This window comes from Lagenorhynchus albirostris, chromosome 1, assembly GCF_949774975.1.
Source record: "Lagenorhynchus albirostris chromosome 1, mLagAlb1.1, whole genome shotgun sequence".
Taxonomy (NCBI): Eukaryota; Metazoa; Chordata; class Mammalia; order Artiodactyla; family Delphinidae; genus Lagenorhynchus; species Lagenorhynchus albirostris.
Window position 1 is genome coordinate 162919593 of NC_083095.1, and position 21732 is coordinate 162941324.

Below are 21732 nucleotides of genomic sequence, written 5' to 3' on the forward strand. Positions count from 1 at the left end.
AGAAAAATTGAGGATAGTCAACTGAAGGATTAACCCAACCCATGAGCCTCTCTTTCACTGTGTCAGTGAAATTTAAGAATCCTCAAATCCAACTGCAGAAATCTAGCTATAACATCATGGAGGCAAGACCAGAATCTACTTCTTCCCCACCCCCTCCAAAAAGAGAAGACTGACCACTTGGATCTTCCCGTCAGAATGAGGAGGGTGTACAGGCAGCCCAGCAGAGGGAAGCCAGAGGTTGAGAACTCAGTGCTATTGATTCAGCTCCCTCCCAGAGAAAAACTGAATCCAGCAGGCATGGATGATCTAGATATCAAAAGGAATATTCCTAACTTATAAATTAATAAATTAGCATCCTGCCTCTCTCTGGGACAAGTCTATTTCAGGCGTATTTACATTTATCAGTCGTGTTTATCTCACACCCTGCACACTCAGACAGCAGTGAGCCTTATTCAGAAGGCTCCACAGCTGCTTGCCCGCCCACATGACCACTCCCACAAACCCGACTGCAAGCCCCAGCCTAGATTTTACTGGGTTTGCTTAATGGACCTCAGTGCTGTCTGAAGGGGATTACACTGAGAATGACAAGCCACGCAACACAGTGAATTATCCAGAATCATCCAAACTTCCCTTCACCAGTACTCCTGAGGTGGGACACATAGGGGTTTGAACTCTGACTCCTCTCCCCTGAAAAACTGTAACTTTAGGCAAGTTTCTTCACTTTGCTAAATCTCACCTGGAAATTAGTGCCTGTGAAGATGAAATGAGTAACAGATATGCAGCTCTCTGCATGGTGCCTGGCATACAGTTAAACGCTCCATAGCGAGTAGCCATTATCACTAGTGAAAGGGGATGCATGAGCATTCATGATGCCCCTGGTTTGGTTCTAGAGCAATGAAGAAATCCTTACTAGGTATGGAAGCTAAAAACGTAGGTTTTGACAGAAAGTGGGTTTCCAAACTCAGTTGTGGCACGCAGGCCCTAGAGTGCGCAGACTTCAGTAGTTGCAGTGCGTGGGTTCAGCAGTTGTGGCTCGCAGGCTCTAGGGTGCAGGCTCAGTAGCTGTGGCGCACGGGCTTAGTTGCTCTGCAGCATGTGGGATCTTCCCGGACCAGGGCTCGAACCCGTGTCCCCTGCATTGGCAAGCGGATTCTTAACCACTGTGCCACCAGGGAAGTCCTAAGGTAAAATCTTGACCAGAAGTTGTCTGGTATTTATATTTCTAAAATGTATATCTACATCCTCCAAACTAAATATATTTGTAAGACTTTTTTCAGAGTAGTTTTAGGTTTACAACAAAATTAAGAGGGAGGTACAAAAATTTCCATTATACCCCCTGCCCCCACACAGGCACAGCCTCTGCCATCATTAACATCACTCACCAGAACAATACATTTTTTAACCAAGGATGAACCTACACTGACACATCATAATCACCCCAAATCCATACTCTACCTTACTTAGGGTTCACTCTTGGTGTTGTACATTCTATGGGTTTGGACAAATATACAGTGATGTGTATCCATTATAATATCCTATAGAGTATTTTCACTGCCCTAAAAATCCTCTGTACTCTACCTGTTCATCCCTCCCCACCCCCTACCACTGGCAACCATTTATCTTCTTATTGTCTCCATAGTTTTTTGCCTTTTCTAGACTACCATATAGTTGGAATCATACAAGTATGTAGCCTTTTCATATTGGCTTCTTTCACTTAGTAATACGGATTTAAGGTTCCTCCATGTCTTTTTTGTGGCTTGATAGCTCATTTCTTTTTAGTACTGAATAATATTCCACTGTCTGGATGTACCAAAATTTATCCATTCACCTACTGGAGGACATCTTGGTTGCTTCTAAGTTTTGACACTTATGAATAAAGCTGCTATAAACATGCTTATGCCGGTGTTTGTATAGATATGTTTTCAACTCCTTTGGGTAAATACCAAGGAGAGCAATTGCTAGATCGTATGATAAGAGTATGTTTAGTATTGTAAGAAACTGCCAATCTGTCTTCCAAAGTGGCTATGCCATTTTGCATTCCCCCAGCACTGTTTGCACCCTCCAACCCCATTGCTCCACATCCTTGTCAGTATTTGGTGTTGTCAGTGTTCCAGATTTTGGCCATTTAAATAGGTGTAGAGTAGTATCTTACTGTTGTTTTAATCTGCATTTCCCTGACGACACATGATGTTGGGCATCTTTTCATATGCTTATTTGCCATCTGTATATCTTCTTCGGAGGTGGCTGTTAAGGTCTTTGGCCCATTTTTTAATCAGATTGTTCATTTTCTAACTGCTGCGTTTTTAAGAGTTCTTTATGTATTTTGGACACCAGTCTCTTATCAGACACACCTTTTGCATATATTTTTCCCAGTCTGTGGCTTGTCTTCTAATTCTTTTGATATTGTCTTTCACAGAGCAGAAGTTTTTAATTTTAATGAAGTCCAGTGTATCAATTATTTCTTTCATGGATTACATCTTTGGTGTTGTATCTAAAAAAGCATCACTATAACCAAGGTCATCTAGGTCTTCTTCTATGTTATCTTCTAGGAGTTTTATAGTTTTACATTTTACTTTTAGGCCTATGATCCACCCTGAGTTAATTTTTGTGAAGGGTGTGACAACTGTATCTAAATCCATTATTTGGGATATGGCTGTCCAGTTGTTCCAGCACCATTTGTTGAAGTGACAATCTTTGTTCCATTGTATTGCCTTTGCTCCTTTGTCAAAGATCAGTTGGCTATATTTATGTGTGTCTATTTCTGGGCTTCCAACTTTGTTCTTTAATATTGTATAGCTATTCCGGGTCTTTCGCCTCTCCATGTAAATGCTTTAATCAGTTTGTCAATATCCATAAAGTAACTTGCTGAGATTTTGACTGGGATTGCATTGAATCTATAGATCAAGTTGGGAAGAACTGACATCTTGACAGTATTGAGCCTCCCTACCCACAAACATGGAATATCTCTCCATTTACTTGGTTCATCTTTGATTTTCTTCAGAATTTTTTAGTTTTCCTCATATAGATCTTGCACATATTTTGTTAGATTTATATCTAAGTTTTTTTTGTTGTTTTTTGGGTGCTAATGTAAATGGTATTGTGTTTTTATTTTCAAATTCTGCTCGCTCATTGTTAGTATATAGGAAAGCAATTGACTTCTGTATATTAGTCGTGTATCCTGCAACCTTGCTATAATCACTTACTAGTTTCCGGAGTTCTTCTGTCTGTTGTTTTGGATTTTCTATACAGACAGTCATGTCATCTGTGAACAATGACAGTTTTATGTCTTCCTTCCCAAGCTGTATACCTTTTATATCCTTTTCTTGACTTTTTGCATTAGCAAGGACTTTCAGTATGATGTTAAAAAGAAGTGGTGAGAGGGGATATCACTACCCTGTACCTGATTTTAACAGGAAAGCTTCAAGTTTCTCGCCATTTAAGTATGATATGAGCTGTAGGTTTTTTGCAGATATTCTTTATCAGGTTGAGGGAGTTCCCCTCTACTCCTAGTTCGCTGTGCAACCTTTATCATGAATGGGTTTTGGATTCTGTCAAATGTTTTCTCTATCTACTGATATGATCATGTGATTTTTCTTTTTTAGTCAGTTGATGTTGTGGATTAATTTTCTGATGTAGGAGCAGTCTTGTTTACCTGGGTCTGTTTATATCTTTTTTATTTGATTTGCTAATACTTTGTTGAAAAATTTTGCATCTATGTTCAGGAGAGATGTTGGTCTACAGTTTTCTTTTCTTGTAACGTCTTTGTCTGGTTTTGGCATGAGGGAAATGCTGGCTTCATAGAATGAGTTAGAAAGTGCTCCCTCTTCTTCTATCTTCTGAAAGAGATTGGAGAGAACTGGTATAATTTCTTCCTTAAATGTTTGGTAGAAATGATCATATGGTTTTTATTCCTCAGTTTGTTGATGTGGTGTAACACTGATTGATTTGCGAATACTGAAGAAACTTTGCATCCCTGGGATAAATCCCACTTGATCATGGTGTATGATCCTTTTAAAGTATTGTTGGATTCACACTGCTAGTATTTTGTTGAGGATTTCTGCGTCTATGTTCATCAGTGATATTGGCCTATAATTTTCTTTTTTGTGGTATCTTTGTTTTTGGTATCAGGGTGATGGTGGCCTCACAGATGAGTTTGGGAGTATTCCTTCCTCTGCAATTTCTTGGAATAGTTTCAGAAGGAGAGGTGTTAACTCTTCTCTAAATGTTGATAGAATTCGCCTGTGAAGCCATTTGGTCCTGGACTTTTGTTTGTTGAGAGGTTTTGGTTTTTGTTTTTCTTTGGCTGTGCTGCTACACAGCTTGTGGGATCTTAGTTCCCCGACCAGGGACTGAATCCGGGCCCTCGGCAGTGAAACCGCAGTCTTAACCATTGGACCACCAGGGAATTCCCTTGTTGGGAGTATTTTAATCACAGTTTCAACGTCAGTACTTGTGATTGGTCAGTTCATATTTTCTGTTTCTTCCTGGTTCAGTCTTGGAAGGTTGTACCTTTCTAAGAATTTGTCCATTTCTTCCAGGTTGTCCATTTTATTGGCATACAGTTGCTTGTAGTAGTCTCTAACGATCCTTTGTATTTCTGTGGTGTCCATTGTAACTTCTCCTTTTTCATTTCTTACCTTATTGCTTTGAGCCCTCTCCCTTTTTTTCTTGATGAGTCTGGCTAAAGGTTTATCAATTTTGTTTATCTTTTCAAAGAACCAGCTTTTAGTTCATTAATCTTTTCTGTTGTTTTCTTCGTTTCTGTTTCATTTATTTCTGCTCTGATCTTTATGATATCTTTCCTTCTACTAGCTTTGGGTTTTGTTTCTTCTTCTCTCTCTAGTTGCTTTAGGTGTAAGGTTAGTTTGTTTATGTGTGATTTTTCTTGTTTCCTGAGATAAGATTGTACAGTATTGCTATAAACTTCCCTGTTAGTACTGCTTTTGCTGCAACCCATCGGTTTTTGGATCATCGTGCTTATGTTTTCATTTGTCTCTAGGTATTTCTTGATTTCCTCTTTGATTTCTTCAGTGATCCATTGGTTGTTTAGTAGCATACTGTTTAGCCTCCATGTGTTTGTGGGTTTTACAGCTTTTTTCTTGTAGTTGATTTCTAATCTCAAAGTGCTGTGGTCAGAAAAGATGGTTGATATGATTTCAATTTTCTTAAGTTTCCTGAGGCTCGCTTTGTGGCCCAACACGCGATCAATCCTGGAGAATGTTCCATGTGCACTGGAGAAAAATGTGCGTTCTGCTGCTTTTGGATGCAATGCTCTATAAATATCAATTAAGTCCATCTGGTCTAATGTGTAATTTAAGGCCTGTGTTTACTTATTTATTTTCTGTCTGGATGATCTGTCCATTGATGAAAGTAGGGTGTTAAAGTACCCCACTATTATTGTGTTACTGTTGATTTCTCCTTTTATGACTGTTAATATTTGCCTTATATAGTGAGATCCTCCTATGTTGGGTGCATATATATTTATAATTGTTGTATCTTCTTCTTGAATTGATCCCTTGATCATTATGTAGTGTCCTTCTTTGGAAGAATCAATATTGTCAAAATGACTATACCACCCAAGGCAATCTACAGATTCAATGCAATCCCTATCAAATTACCAATGGGATTTTTCACAGGACTAGAACAAAAAAATCTTAAAATCTGTATGGAGACACAAACGATTCTGAATAGCCAAAGCAATCTTCAGAAAGAAAAACAGAGTTGGAGGAATCAGGCACCTGGACTTCAGACTATACTACAAAGCTACAGTCATCAAAATGGTATGGTACTGGCACAAAAACAGAAATACAGATCAGTGGAACAGGATAGAAAGCCCAGAAATAAACCCACACACACCTACGGTCAATTAATCTACAACAAAGGAGGCAAGACTATACAATGAAGAAAAGACAGTCTCTTCAATAAATGGTGCTGGGAACACTGGACAGCTACACTTAAAAATAAATGAAATTAGAACATTCTTTAACACCATACACAAAAGTAAACTCAAAATGGATTAAAGACCTAAATTTAAGACCGGATACTATAAAACTCTTAGAGGAAAACATAGGCAGAACACTCTTTGACAAAAATCGCAGCAATATCTTTTTCAATCCATCTCCTAGAGTAATGGAAATAAAAACAAAATAAACAGATGGAACCTAATTAAACTCAAAGGTTTTTGCACAGCTAAGGAAACCATAAACAAAATGAAAAGACAATCCACAGAATGGGAGAAAATATTTGCAAACAATGTAACCTAGAAGGGATTAGTCTCCAAAATTTACAAACAGCTCATGCCATTTAATATCAAAAAAACAAACAACCCAATCAAAAAATGGGCAGAAGACCTGAATAGACATTTCTCTAAAGAACACATACAGATGGCCAAGAGGCACAAGAAAAGATGCTCAACATTGCTAATTATTAGAGAAATGCAAATCAAAACTACAATGAGAGAGCACCTCACACCAGTCAGAATGGCCATCATCAAAAAATCTACAAACAGGGCTTCCCTGGTGACGCAGTGGTTGAGAGTCCGCCTGCCGATGTAGGGGACACGGGTTCGTGCCCCAGTCTGGGAAGATCCCACATGCCGTGGAGCGGCTAGGCCCATGAGCCACGGCCGCTGAGCCTGCATGTCCGGAGCCTGTGCTCCACACGGGAGAGGCCACAACAGTTGAGAGGCCCGCGTACCGCAAAAGAAAAAAAAATCTACAAACAATAAATGCTGGCGAGGGTGTGGAGAAAAGGGAACTCTCCTACACTGTTGGTGGGAATGTAAACTGGTATACCCACTATGGAGAACAGTTATTGAGGTACCTTAAAAAGCTAAAAATAGAGCTACCATATGATCCCACAATCCCACTCCTAGGCAGATATGCGGAGGAAACCACGGTTTGAAAGGATACATGCACCCCAATGTTCACTGCAGCGCTGTCTACAATAGCCAAGACATGGAAGCAACCTAAATGTCCATTGACAGATGAACGGATAAGAAGATGTGGTACATGGACTTCCCTGGTGGCGCAGTGGTTAAGAATCCACCTGCCAATGCAGGGGACACAGGTTTGAGCACCGGTCCAGGAAGATCCCACATGCCGTGGAGCAACTGAGCCCGTGCGCCACAACTACGGAGCCTGCGCTCTAGAGCCCGTAAGCCACAACTACTGAGCCCGTGTGCCACAACTACTGAAGCCCAAGCGCCTAGAGCCCGTGCTCCAAAACAAGAGAAGCCACTGCAATGAGAAGCCTGTGCACCACAACGAAGAGTAGCCCCCTCTTGCTGCAACTAGAGAAAGCCCGCACGCAGCAACAAAGACCCAATGCAGGGCTTCCCTGGTGGCACAGTGATTGAGAGTCCACTTGCCGATGCAGGAGACACGGGTTTGTGCCCTGGTCCCGGAAGATCCCACATGTCGTGGAGCGGCTGGGCCCGTAAGCCATGGCCGCTGAGCCTGCACGTCCGGAGCCTGTGCTCCGCAACGGGAGAGGCCACAACAGTGAGAGGCCCGCATACCGCAAAAAAATAAATAAAAATAAAAATTGAATGTTTAAAAAAAAAAAGACCCAATGCAGCCAAAAATAAATTAATTTTTAAAAAAAAAGATGTGGTACGTATATACAATGGAATATTACTCGGCCATTGGAAAGAATGAAATAATGGGACTCCCCTGGTGGCGCAGTGTATAAGACTCCATGCTCCCAATGCAGGGGGCCCAGGTTCGATCCTCCCTGGTGAGGGAACTAGATCCCATGTGCATGACACATCTAAGAGTTCGCATGTCACAACTAAGGAGCCCGCATGCTGCAACTAAGGAGGTGGCGAGCCGCAACTAAGGAGCCCACCTGCCACAACTGAGGAGCCTACGTGCTGCAACTAAGTAGCTGGTGAGCTGCGACTAAAGAGCCCACGAGCCGCAACTAAGGAGCCCAGCAGCCGCAACTAAGACCCAGTGCAGCCAAATAAATAAAAGAATGAAATAACGCCATTTGCAGCAACATGGATGGACCTGGAAATTATCATACTAAGTGAAGTAAGTCAGACAAAGACAAATGTCATATGATATTGCTTATGTGCAGTATCTATTTAAAAAACGATACAAATGAGCTTATTTATAAAACACAGACAAACTCACCGACTTAGAGAACAAACTTATGGTTACCAGGAGGGAAGGGTGGAGAGAAGGGATAGACTGGGAGTTTGGGACTGACATGTACACCCTGCTATATTTAAAATAGATAACCAACAAGGACCTATGGTATAGCACAGGGAACTGTGCTCAATATACTGAAATAACCTAAATTGGAAAAGAAGTTGAAAAAGAATAGATACATGTATATGTGTAACTGAATCACTTTGCTGTATACCTGAAACTAACACAACATTGTTAATCAACTATACTCCAATAGAAAATAGAAATTAAAAAAAATGTTTGGTAGAATTCACCAACGAAACCATACGGGACTGGTGCTCTCTGCTGTGGAAGGTTATTAACTACTGACTCAATTTCTTCAATAGATATAGGTCTATTCAGATCTATTCCTTCTCACGTGGGTTTTGGCAGACAGTGTCTTTGAAGGCATTTGTCCATTTCATCTATGTAATCAAATGTGTGGGCATAGAGCTGGTTCACAGTATTTTTACTAACCTTTCAGTTTCCGTGGGCTCTGCAGTGAAGTCTACTCCTTCATTTCTGATATTAATCATTTGTGTCTTCTTTTTTAGTTAGCCTTCTATAGAGGCTTATAGATTTTATTGATCTTTTCAAAGAACCAGCTTTTGGTTTCAAGGATTTTCTCTACTGATTTCCTGTTTTCAATTTCATTGATTTCTGCTCTAATTCTTATTATTTCTTTTCTTCTGCTTACTTTGGATTTAATTTGCTCTTCCTTTTCCCTAAGTTTTCTAAAGTGAAAACTTAGATTACTGATTTTAGATCTTTCCTCTTTTCCAATATATGTATTCAATGCCACAAATTTTTCTCTAAGCACTGCTTTTGCTGCATCCCACAAATCTTGATAAATTGTATCATTTTCATTTAGTTCAAAATATTTTAAAATTTCTCTTGAGATTTCTTGTTTGACCCATGTGTTATTTAGAAGTGTACTGTTTAATCTCCACATATTTTGGGATTTTCCAGTTACCTTTATGTTATTGATTTCTAGTTTAATTCCATTGTGGTCTGAGGACAGATATTGTATGACTTCTATTCTTTTAAATTTGTTAAGGTGTTGTGGCCCAGAATGTGGTCTATCTTAGTGAGGGTTCCATATGAGCTTAAGAAAAATGTACATTCTGCTGTTGCTGGATAAAGTAGTCAATAGATGTCAATTTTATCCAGTTAACTGATGGTACTGTCGAGTTCAACTATGTCGTTCCATAGTTTTGCCTGCTGGATTTGTCCATTTCTGAAATGGGGTGCTGAAGTTTCCTACTGTGATAGAAGAATCCACTATCTCTCCTTGCAGTTCTATTGGTTTTTGCCTGATGCAGTTTGATGCTCTGTTGTTGGGTGCATATACATCAAGAATTGTTGTGACTTCCTGGAGAGTTGACCTCTTTGTCATATGTAGTACCCTTCTTTATCCCTGATCACTTTCCTTACTTTGATGTCCGCCCTGTCTGAAATTAATGTAGCTAGTCTGCTTGCTTTTGATTAGTGTTAGCGTGGTACATCTTTCTCTATCCACTTTACTTTTAATGTATATGCGCTTTTATATTTAAAGTGGATTTCTTGTAGATAACATTTTTTTCTGCTATTTACTGTGGGAATCTGCTCAAGCTCCTGCAGATAAATCTCACAATGTCGTGGGGGCCGCCATGCCACGGTTCCCCTGGAGATTTTAACTCTGAGTTACCTGCACTGAGCTGCCAGCAATTCACTAGTCACAGTTCAGGTTTTCCTACCTGGCACTGTTTGGTGTGGAGGTTTCTCTGCATGAGTCTCTGGTAAGCAGTGACTCCCTGTATTTGCCTAGCTATCCAATCTCGGGGGCAACAGTTTACCCTGTGTCTTCCCCTCTATTATGGATTTAAGAACAGTTGTTAACTTTTCAGTCTGTTCAGCTTTAATTGTTGTTAGGACAGAGTGTTGACTTCCAAGCTCCTTATGTACAGAACTGGAAACCAGAAGTCTAATACATTTTGAACAAAATTATGTGCAGGAAGTCTCAATTTACAATCCGAATATACTTGTTAGATCATAGTAGTCATAACTGTATAAGAGTGCTGGAAAGCAGGGAGTGTCAAAGGGAATGTCATCTCTGAAGCTGGTGCAGAGAGCATCCCAGCACCATCCTCCCTGAGACCGCTCTCTGCTTCCTTTGACAGGTTATGGGGGGGAGGGGAAGGGGGGGCAGGCAAATTGACCTTATTAGCGCATTCAGAGCAACCACTTGTTAATAACTATTGGTGATTAAAAAGTGTTATTTTAAGCATTTTACATTCTAATATGCTAGACTTATTCATGTACAGTGGTTTAGTAAGTTACAGTTATGCTTTAGGAAATAAGTTCAGGGTTTTGAGTTGACTTATAATGAATTGTAATTTTTCCCATTCAAAACAGTAAGAAATGACTCCTAGTTGAAATTTTCATTTAAAGTATGTGATGTTCAGGAACCAATTACTAAGGTTACGCCAAAACTGCCTATGTATACCCTATGTCCCAGAAGTGAGAATTTTGGGTCTATTCACATAGATCTTTAAGGGGACATGAGCAAAGATGCCTGTCCAGGGTTATGCGTAGTGGCAGGGAATTGCAAGCAATATGGGCATGTCTAACTGGGGAACAGTAATATAGTAGATTTTCTTTTCTTTCTTTTTTCTTTTTTTTGGCCACACCATGTGGCATGCAGGGTCTTAACTCCCCAGCCAGGGATTGAACCCGTGCCCCCTACAGTGGAAGCTCAGAGTCCTAACCACTGGACCACCAGGGAATTCCAATATGGTAGATCTTAAAAGCATATGCTAAGTGAAAAAAGTAAGAAAACAGAATGGGATCTGTAATACAATACCACTTACATAAATTAAAATACATAAGCACATTAACAGTACATACTTTATAAGAACACATAAAAACAAAATGACATACATTAAACACATTAGAATGGTGGGCACGGAGGGAGTGGAGAACCAGATATAAATAAACCAAGCAACAAAAAAAGAGAGGAATCTTGGGAAGTAGGCAAGGATTTTTAAACACAAAAAGCAATAACCATAAAGGAAAAGATTGATAAACTAGATTTTTAAATTATGAATTTTGTTCATCAAAAGACCCCAGTCAGGGACTAAAAAGGTAAGTCACAGAATGGGAGAACGTATTTGCAAAACATATAACCGACAAAGGACTCATACCCATAATATATAATGAATGCCTGAAGATCAGTGAGACAAAACTAGACAACCCAACTGGAGAGAGCCTTGCACAGGCAGATGATGTTAATATGCTAAGAACTAAGAAGGATAATTCTATCCTCTGTGTCAGAATTTCAATCAGGAAAAGAAAGTGAGTTCATCAACAATTTTTAAGTCTTAACAATTTTACAAAAATCCATGTAAGCAGGAAATTTGAACAGTTATTTTAAACTTTATATAAAGTTTAAAGTTATATATAAAACATATAAACAAATGTCATTGGCTAAAGTCTCTTCTATTTTAAGGGAGTTCTTGACAGAATGGAAAAAGAAGCATATGCATCTACAATTTGTGTATCTACCAGGGGAAATGAGTTATTTATGCAATTACTACACAGTAGAAAGCTTTGTTTCCATAGAGATTATGACACAACTGATTTAGGCCTTAAATTAGAATATTCCGATTTGAATTGAGAAATGATCCTTTTGTCTAAATGAATAGTGTATTCAGTGCGAATAAAAGCTCCACACATCTGCTGATATCATTTCCTCTTCACTTCAGTAATAATTAATAATGAGAATACATCCACACAAGTCCTAAAAAGGAATTCATACCCCTAAAGTTTCACAAGTGCCTGAAAACATATAGGGAATGACATTTTTACAGGATGCACAAAAATACATAAAGAACTAACACAAAACATTTCAAAATATCTTTCTGCTCATTTCATATCTATTACACTTAAACAGTCTCTTGTACTAACGGTGTGAACAGCAAGACAAAAAAGTCAGTTCTATCTTCCTTCTGTCATCACTACCTGAATTTAATAGATAAACTGTATACTGTCGGTGTTGGGAGGGGGTGAGGAATGCATTTAATCCAAAGCAGAAAAACATAAGAATGTTACGTTTCAAAAGGAGGGAAATATATGACCCATAAATATAGTACATGTAAAATCCTTCAGGGGCTCCACATTGCCCTACATAAAGCCTGGACACTCTGATATAGCATTCAAGGCTCCTGTAGTGCTTGAAGCCTAAGCTTCAGCTGCCCCAACCACTTAGAACTCCTTGAAAGCCCACGTCGCTTGCCGTGGCCATGTCACTCATTCAGTGTGGCACACTCCTGCTTTCTTCCTCTTCTCTAATTCCTCCTCATCTTTCTAAACCCAATCATGGGGAAACCCTACCTATGCCTCTGGCCCCAACCCTTATCTGGATGAGCTGCCACACCTATGTGTTTCCAAGGCATCCTGGGTTTATCTTCATTACAGTGGGATTATATGCACTTGTCTCCCCACCTACCAGACTGGCTTCTGAGTTCTATTCACTTTCATAAAACTGGAACCTAGGAAAGTACAGTGCTCAGTAACTGCTGAATGAATTACTGAATTCTGAATTCAATTACTAAATAACTATAATCCCCAACATTTCCCCATGTTTTTATAATAAATGTTCCTAAAGGAAATACCTAAGGAAAAAAAGAAAAGAATAAATCCCAGCTGTTAGAGTAAAATCAAGATTGACTAGGTTTCCTGATAGGCTTATATTATATCATTCTGTTCTCTTTCCAATTTCACTGTGAGATCTTTCCAGCTGAATGGCTATTCTACCTCTCTCTCAAAGGTCTCCAAAGAAATTATCCAATCTTTAATTTTGTTACAGTTGAGTGTCTTCTCAATTAGTCAAATACTCAAGAGAAGTTCTGCTTGATTAGATTCTTGTCTTGTTGCTACTCTGGGTATTTTGGCTCCCCAGGTCAACTGCTATTGTCAACATTTTGTTTAGATATCATAGAAAGTGCCTGACCTCTTTTTGAAAAATTGTTTGCCATTAAATTATAACATATAATAAGTGAAAAACAGCACTGGTTTTGAGCACACGTAATTGAATCTCAAAAGAAAGCATGATATACAAAAAACTGGAAGCCTTCTCTAGTTCATTCAAAGGCACAATTCTCATATAAAAATGTTAGGATGTGGGCTTCCCTGGTGGCGCAGTGGTTGAGAGTCCGCCTGCCGATGCAGGGGACACGAGTTCGTGCCCCGGCCCGGGAGGATCCCACATGCTGCGGAGCGGCTGGGCCCGTAAGCCATGGCCGCTGAGCCTGCGCGTCCAGAGCCTGTGCTCCGCAATGGGAGATGCCGCAACAGTGAGAGGCCGGCGTACGGCCAAAAAAAAAAAAAAGGTTAGGATGTGACCACGTGATTTTGTAGAAAAATTTGTAAGACCAATAACAAATAACAGCAAAACTATTTTGGAGATTAATAATAAATTTTGAATGTATATCTATATATACTCAAAATATCTTTATGTATCAAGCTAAATGAAACTTTAATTTTATCATGCTGACTTAAAATTTTTCCAGTAAAAAGAGTTATTAGAGGGCTTCTCTGGTGGTACAGTGGTTAAGAATCTGCCTGCCAATGCAGGAGTCACAGGTTTGAGCCCTGGTCCAGGAAGAAACCACATGCTGCAGAGCAACTAAGCCCATGCGCCACAACTACTGAGCCTGCATTCTAGAGCCCATGAGCCACAACTACTGAGCCCACTTGCCACAACTACTGAAGCCCACACACCTAGAGCCTATGCTCTTCAACAAGAGAGGCCACCGCAATGAGAAGCCTGTGCACCGCAAGGAAGAGTAGCCCCAGCTCACTGCAACTAGAGGAAAGCCACGTGCAGCAACGAAGACCCAAAGCAGCCAAAAAAAATTAATTATTTTTAAAAGAGTTATTAGAAAAAGTATTAGATAACGTAACAAACATACATGGCAGTGATAAGGAATAAATCTAAAACATGAAGCTATATTCATGAATTACCCTCAGAAATGAAATTAGGGCAGATGACTTCTGTAAGTAGCTAGTTTCACCTATTATATGTTACTTTTTCCTAAATAGTTTTCAGTAAACAGTAGCTGAGGACTTGAGGAAACATACAGATTCCTAGCACACTGAAGACTTTTCAAGAGAATGACACTGTGGGACAGGTCCATGGGGCTGGCTTAACCCACCATACCACAGGTAGTTTGAAGAAAGACTTTTAACAGGAGAGAACAAAAAGTTTGAATACGTGGTTTTGTTTTTACGACCTTTTAACTTGGATTAGCTTTATGTACTGCATGGCAGAGAGGGCATGTGAACTTGCGGGCTTGTGACCTGTGGTGGGTCTGAGGACAGGGCCCCATCAGGAATCCCTGAAGAACTTCTCACAGAACCCACTTCCAGAGGTGAATGTGCTTGGGAACATGGGACTCAGAATAAAGAGCTTGGTAGTGAATGCAATGCAGGAAATAAATCTGGGGAAAGTCTTATCTCCACTGCCCTCCTGGAAGGTGAACATTTGAGAGTCTGATATTCCAGTGAGCCAATAGTTTGCTTCTATAATTGGTACGTTGAATATGCAAGGCTCTTGCAGGGTAAACAAAAGGGTCTTTAAGTCATTTTCCGGCTTTAAACCTGTTTAATGGAAGTAGTGCTTCCTCCACTCCTCAAATGAGGACAAGTCTCATAAATTTTCTGCCCTCTCTTTCTTAATACTCAGTCCTAGAGCTGCATTTTATTAGTTTCCTAAGGCTGTTGTAACAAATTACCACAAACTAGGTGGTTTAAAACAATAGAAAGCTATTCTCTCACAGTTCAGGAGGCCAGAAGTCCAAAATCAAGGTGTAGGCAGGGGTGCTTCCTTCTGTAGGATCTGAGGGAGAAGCTATTTCACGCCTGTCTCCCAGCTTCTGGTGGTTGCCGGGAATACTTGGCTTTCCTTGGCTTGTAGCTGCATCCCTCCCATCTCTGCCTCTGCCATGGCATGAACTTCTTATAAGGACAACAGTCACTGGACTTAGGGCCCAGCCTACTCCAGTATGACCTTGTCTTAACTAATTACATCTGCAAAGACTATTTCCAAATAAGTCACATTCTGAGGTTCCAGTGGACATTAATTTTGAGAGGACACTATTCAACCCCGTACACTCATTAAGTCACAAATACAGCCTCAATTTAGTAATTAAAAGTGATCAGTCTACTTCATTTACATAAAGTTCAAATCAGGCAAAACTAATCTACAGCATATTTTGGCAGGGGTGGGGGTAGCCTAGCAGGTAACTGAAAGAGAGTATCAGGAAGCCTTATAGGTTCCTGGAATATTCTACATCTTGGTCTGGATGCTAGTTACATGTACAAGAATTCATCGAGTTGTACATTGATGAGTTATGCATTAACTGCATTAACTTTCAAAAAGAGTTTAGGTACTTTAAAAAGAAAACGATCAGTCCAGTAGCTTAACAGCACTTCAGTTTTCATCTGAAGAAGATTCTCTCTCCACCAGCAGGGCCAGTTGCGGGGCAGCACGCCTTTGGAGAAGCAGGTGCTGCTTCTCTCCCCCTCACTTCCTCCCCTACCTGCCAGCTGCTGTTTCTGAGGCAGGGAGCATAAGAAAGGACCAGGGAGAAGGTCTCATGCGACTGGTTCTATTAGATGATTTCTCACTCTAGGAGCCTGATGGATTTTTAAAGCTTTTCCTCTTATGGAGGGAGCATTTTTGTGGTTTCTCTGGAGTGTCCTGCTGTGTCCCTCCCACTGCAGTGCCTCCTCTGTTAGGGAACCATATTAGTGGAGTATGTGATTCGACTTCCTGATGACCAAGCTGATGACCTCCAATTTCCATTTATATTTACTGATACGACAGATAGTGGCCTTAGTTCTATCAATTATTTTTGTTATCCTTTGTAGAGACTGTTCATTTTCCTTTGTGTGTATATTTTGATATTTCAGATGGTTTATTTTTTAATCTATTGGTTACTTTTATTAATATCTGAAAGCCTTTATTTCTTTAGACAGTATCTATTTAATCCCCCATGAGAAATGATAAAATTAAGATATTTTCTTCTCTTGCACCATCCCTCCACTGTCCTATTTTAGTCCATCATACTACATCCTGTTTAACTTTGTACTCTTAAATATACCTAAACCTCCAGTAGTTTGTCTGTTAGCTTTAAACGATACCCTTTGAACCCTACCTATTAAAAATGAGGAAAGAATATTCTAAATTTACTACCATCTTCTTTCCTCTTCTCCTCTCAAATTCGGTTAGATAATTTCATATTGTCAGGTCATAAAACCGTCACATTCTGTTCTATTGCACTAATCTCCAAATTTGTTTTAATCTACAGGTAAACAGACTTGATCAATGCTTTTAACGGTTCTTTTGCTGGAGTTTTTCCAGTTACCGCTTGGTGGACTGAAGTTTGTCTTTCACTAGATTCCTCAAGAAGAGTTCATGGGGTATTTTTTCTCAAGTTCTTATATTTAAAAACTTGGGTTTTTTTGTTGTTTGTTTTTTTGCGGTACGCGGGTCTCTCACTGTTGTGGCCTCTCCCGTTGCGGAGCACAGGCTCCGGTTGCGCAGGCTCAGCGGCCGTGGCTCACGGGCCCAGCTGCTCCCTGGCATGTGGGATCCTCCCAGACCGGGGCACGAACCTGTATCCCCTGCATCGGCAGGCAGACTCTCAACCACTGCGCCACCAGGGAAGCCCTGTCTTGGTTAACTTTTAACTTGCCTTCATTTCTTTGATGGGTTTTATTTTTCCCTTCACTTTCTTTCTTGAACTTAGGTTTTTTTGCCTACTGACTTGCCATTTCTTCCCTGAGCTCCTGTACTTCCGATTTGTGCTCCAGCTCTTTACAGCAGTAAATTGACATTTTTCTTTAATTTGTGAAATATTTCATCATAATTTCACTTGTTCTGTGCCAGTGTTTTTCTACTGAGTGCTGGTCATCATCATCTTTCTGTTTTTTCATGTTTCTTCATCTTCTTTTAAGTAATTATGTTTGACTAGATCCTGAACTGGTCCATTTTTGATTACTCATTTTTAAAGGTGGTTTATTCTAGACCAGTTATTTGAAGAAGACTCACTTGGGAGAAGAGCCAGAGCCATGTTCAGGGGAACGGGAGTGTCCTTTCTTTTTCTGGCGGGATGGTATACGTGGACACACAGAATGGGGGAAGGTATTCCTGAGCTTCTCTCTCTCTCCAAAGAGACAGGCAGCTGTGAGGGCTGTTCACAGCACAGAGTCCTCTCCTTCCTGTCGCCACAGCTCAGCCTGCTCCCCACAAATGTTACTTGAGATAAGTCCTCCTTCAGTCCATGCTCCTCTGCATCTTGGTATCAAACTGGATCCGGTGAAGCTTCTGCCACCAGCCTGTGCACTCATTTCCACCATTTCAAACCAAACATTTTGGTTTTGAACCCCAGGGTGCATCCCTCACCTTAGAAAGTACTATTTGCTACTTGAGTTTTCTTTTCCTAAGTTCTGCAGCTGCAAGTGTCTTCTGTCTACTTCCTCTCATACTCCTGGTCCAATCTTTCAAAAACCCTTTCCACTTATTTTCTGGTTTGGGGTTTCAGACATCTCCTAATTTCTTCAAAGACAGAGTTTTCATTTCTGGGTTTTTCTTCCCCCTCCTAGTTGCTTGGGGTAATTTTCCAGGGGAGGAAGAAGAAAGGCTTACTTCACAAACTGTCCCAGTAAGAATGCTTAATAAAAAATTAACTTTGTTCTGCTGAACGCTTCAAAAATCGCGTTTCTGATACTATTTTCTAATTACATATGCTTCAGGTACAACATGCATGCTAATAAAAGTGAACCTCAAATACATGTGCAATGAAGCAAAGCTGATGTTCTAGATTACACTTTAATAGTCCCAAAGAAAATGGAAAACTGCAGCTGCATGCTTGTGCAAAGCTGACAGAGGGAAAACGCAACACGGTGGTAGGGTCCAGTACCCCGGCTTCACAGTGCTAGCCAACCTTCCCTTTCCACCACGAGAACCAAAGGAACAAAGTTCACACTGACTTAACGTTCAGGGTCGCGCCAGAATATCCTGGGGCGGGGCGGGGGGGGGTTCCTCTGTACCCGCTGTTTGGGAGGTAATGGATGCAACCGCCTGGGTCAAGTTCACAGAGGCCCCTCCTGCTCCACACGTCGGGTCGGATGTGTCCCAGGAACCGAAGCCGCGGCTCGGAAAGCATCTTAAGCAAAACTCTACTAAGCACGGTGCCCAGGACTAGGGTTGGTACGCCTCCGGTCGCTGCTCTGGCAAGACGGTCCCCTGGCGTCCGTCAAAGTCATCCAAAGCCGGGCGACAGGGCACGGCGGCCCGGGGAGGCAGCCCCACCCGTCCCTGTGGGAAAGCTGCCGCAACGCAGGGCCCGAATTTCACCGCAGCCCGCAGCCTCGAAGCCCCCGCCCTCCCGGCACCCCTTACCTTGTTGCCGATGCTGCTGCCGCTGCCGCTGCTTGGCTCGGACTCCACGAGGCTGGAGCCGCAGGACTGGGACGAGGCGGCCGTCGTCTGGCCGGGTGGGAGGCGCGGCCCGCCGGGCTGCAACGGCGGCGCCGCGGGGCCCGGCGCGTCCTCGGCCTCGTTGCCGCCGTGGTACACCACCCGGCTCTCGGAAGCGTGGATGCTCTGGGCACAGCCCATGCTGGAGGCGGCGTCGCCGACACGCTGGCGGGTAGCCGCGAAACGGTCAGTAAACGGCCGGCCCGGTGCCTCGCGGCTGCCGCGAGCACCCTGTCATCGCCGCCTGGGCGGGCGGCAGCGAGCGCCGGTCTCGCGCCAGGAAGTGCGGCCGCCCCTTTTATCGCGGTGCGGGAGCAGCAGCTGCGGCGGTGGGGAGGGGCCGGTGGGGCGGGCAGCGCACCGCGGCCTACTTTCCGAACATGCCCTGCCTGAAGCAGGAGCCCTTAGCCTCCTCCCTCACATCGCCGCGCTCGCCTCTGCCGAGCCGCGCTTCCGGGGAATTTCGGGGGAGGAGATTTGAGCTCTCCCGACCCGAGAGCAGGCGAGTCCGCGCTGTGGGGCGGCACGACCCCCGAGGGAGGTGAGTTTCCTGCTGCGCCCGCTCACGGCCCGTTCCCACTCCGCTGCGCTTTAGCAGCCGACTCTCGAGGCTCGGGCACCCACGCCGCTCCGCCTGCCGCCCCGCGAATAAATAAATGCTCCCGGTCACAGGGCTGGTGGCGGAGAAAGCTAGCCTAGATCTCTCGCCGTTGAGGGGTAGGGGCCGGAGGAAGCCGGTCGGGGCGGCGAGGCAGCGTCCGCCCGGGTAGGGAAGGAGAGACCTCGGCTCCAGTCGGATCTGAAGCCGTGCCGTCGAGAAGCGCTGAAGCGGCGGCGCTCACCCGGGAGCTGCGGGCGGAGCGGCTCCGGCTCCGTTTGCCGGGCCGGGTCTTCCCGGCAGCACGCCGCGCCCAGCCCCCAGCTGTGACCTCCAGCGGGTGCTGGCGTCAATGCAAAGCAGCTGGGGCGCCCGCCGCCTCCTCCTGGGCCCCTCCCGCCACTGAGCAGGCGCGGCCACAACGGGAGGGGCGCTGCCTGGCTGCCGGGAGAAAGACTTGCCCAAGGCCACACACAGCCACCCCGGGCCGGTGGGCTCTGATCTCGGGCCTGCGGCCACCAAAACCCAGACCAATGGGTTCGGAAACCGGCTCCGGCTCCATAACTTAGCAGCTGCATGACTAATACATAAGTAGAGATAACGGTCACTATCTCGGAGCCATTAAAAGAGGCCGGTGGAAGGACCTCTGTTTCGGGTGGTCCCAGGCAGGTGGGTTCCGGGCGTCATTGTCGGGGGCCGCAGTCCTTGTGCGTTCCCTCTGGCGCCAAGACCTGGAGCACCATGCCTGCCTACACAGGCGACCGGGAGGCTAGGATGCTGGGATGCTAAGAAGCTACATTTAGGGGCAAGCTGGGGACGCCGTCCTACTCTCCTCTTAACCAAAGGACGGGGCGCCCAAGACCCCAAAGGCTCCTTTTTTGCGGGAACAGAACCAGGCGTCCGCCGTGCCGGGCGCGGCCTGTGATGACGCGAGACGCGTTGGCAGAACTACATCCCACACATATCGCCAGCGGCTCGCTGTGTGACTTTGAGCGAATCACTTAGCCTCTCTGTGCCTGGGTCTCCTCCCACGATCAGCTAGAGGGTGGCACTCCTGGGCGTCCATCAAGGACCCCGGTGCAGCCCACCTCGGACCCGCCCTTTCTCCCGCCCTCCCTGCGGCTCCCGGTCAGCCGAGACCCCGGCGCGACGGGTCCCTTTCCTCTCCCGCCGTCCACACCTTTCCTAGCGCGGCCCTGGCACGACCCTGAGGTGCCAGGGCTCCCGCCTCCAGCCCGGCTACTGTAAAGTCCCGGACGCGTGCTCCGGGCTGGAGTCCCTGTTGCAGCGCTGAGACTGCCAGACGGGCTCAGGAGGCGGGTTCCCTGCGGTGACTAGGGCTTCAAGACGAGACTAAGATCCACAGCCCTGGCGCCCCTCGAGCCGGGATATTCCGGGCCGGAGGTGCGCACCCGGCAGTTTCCTGAGGGCGGCAGAGCTCAAAGGCCGGGTAACCCGAGGGCAGTTTTGTGCTATTGGCCCTCTTTACTAGCCGAGCGGGCCCAAACCACTGGCACCTGACTTACACTATCAAGTTTAAGCACATTTAGCATAAGCACATTTAGCAATCTTATGTGTGCCTCCACGCCTTATAAAAGTACCAGAGGCTCAAAGAAGATGTCTTGAAAGACACAGAAAAAGAAATTTACCATCAATTGTAGTGTTTTCTGCCTCTGTTTTGCTGGGTTTTGAACGTAATTTTTCCAGGCAGAATCTGCACTCTTCTAAATAAAGAGTAATTGGTGAAGAAAACGCTTTGAACCGTGAGAGTGCTTGAAAGTCTCTCTCACGCCCTCTGTCCTCCCCTCCCCACCTCACTGAGAAGCCGGGCCTTGATGACTCCCGGCGCTGACCTTGCCTCCTCCAGGGGCTTCAGGCTGCCCTCTGGGCTCCCCTTCGCAGGTAGGACCTCGGTGTCCTGGGCTCACCTTGGAAATCCTTGAGCCCTGCTCTAATTCGGGGTGGGGACCCTTATCCCCAGCCCCGCCTCGCTGGCCTCCTGCGCTGCCCTTTGCTGTCCTGAGCTGGACTCTTGCCCTCTCTGTTGCCAGAGACCTGTTGGATAGCAGCGTTAACTGATTTCCAGCTCTGCAATTTGGAGACTCTAGACTTAGAAAGCTAAGGCTAAGAACAAAGCAGGAGCAGACAGCAACGGCAGGAGTCCTCTGCCCACTTCTGGGGTCACAAGGAACAACCGCCCACTCACTTTCATCCATACTCTGGAACTCAGCCTGGGACACTACAGGAAGTCACAGTCTCTCCCCACCACCCCCCATCTCAGCTTCAACTGCCTAACATCAGTTCCACCCCACCCCTCCTTCCCTGGCCATAATCTGCACCTTGAGGTCCCTGAACACTTCTCTACCCAGTTTCCCCAGACCTCAGTGACAGGGGACACAAAAGGGGTCACAATGACAGAACTAACCCAAACCTCA

General features: G+C 44.0%; 1 protein-coding gene across 7 annotated transcripts in view; it reads right to left on the bottom strand.

Moving 5' to 3' along the window:
* Window positions 1-21732, bottom strand: part of PDE8A (phosphodiesterase 8A) — a 137968-nt gene that overhangs the window by 76326 nt on the left and 39910 nt on the right. For 4 of the 7 annotated variants that reach the window (XM_060157867.1, XM_060157847.1, XM_060157862.1 and 1 more), the window contains exon 2: window positions 18622-18657. In XM_060157867.1, the coding sequence (XP_060013850.1) occupies window positions 18622-18657 (36 nt within the window). Of the gene's footprint in view, window positions 1-18621; window positions 18870-21732 lie in introns of those variants that run through there. The other 3 variants (XM_060157876.1, XM_060157856.1, XM_060157843.1) reach the window with 2 other exon arrangements.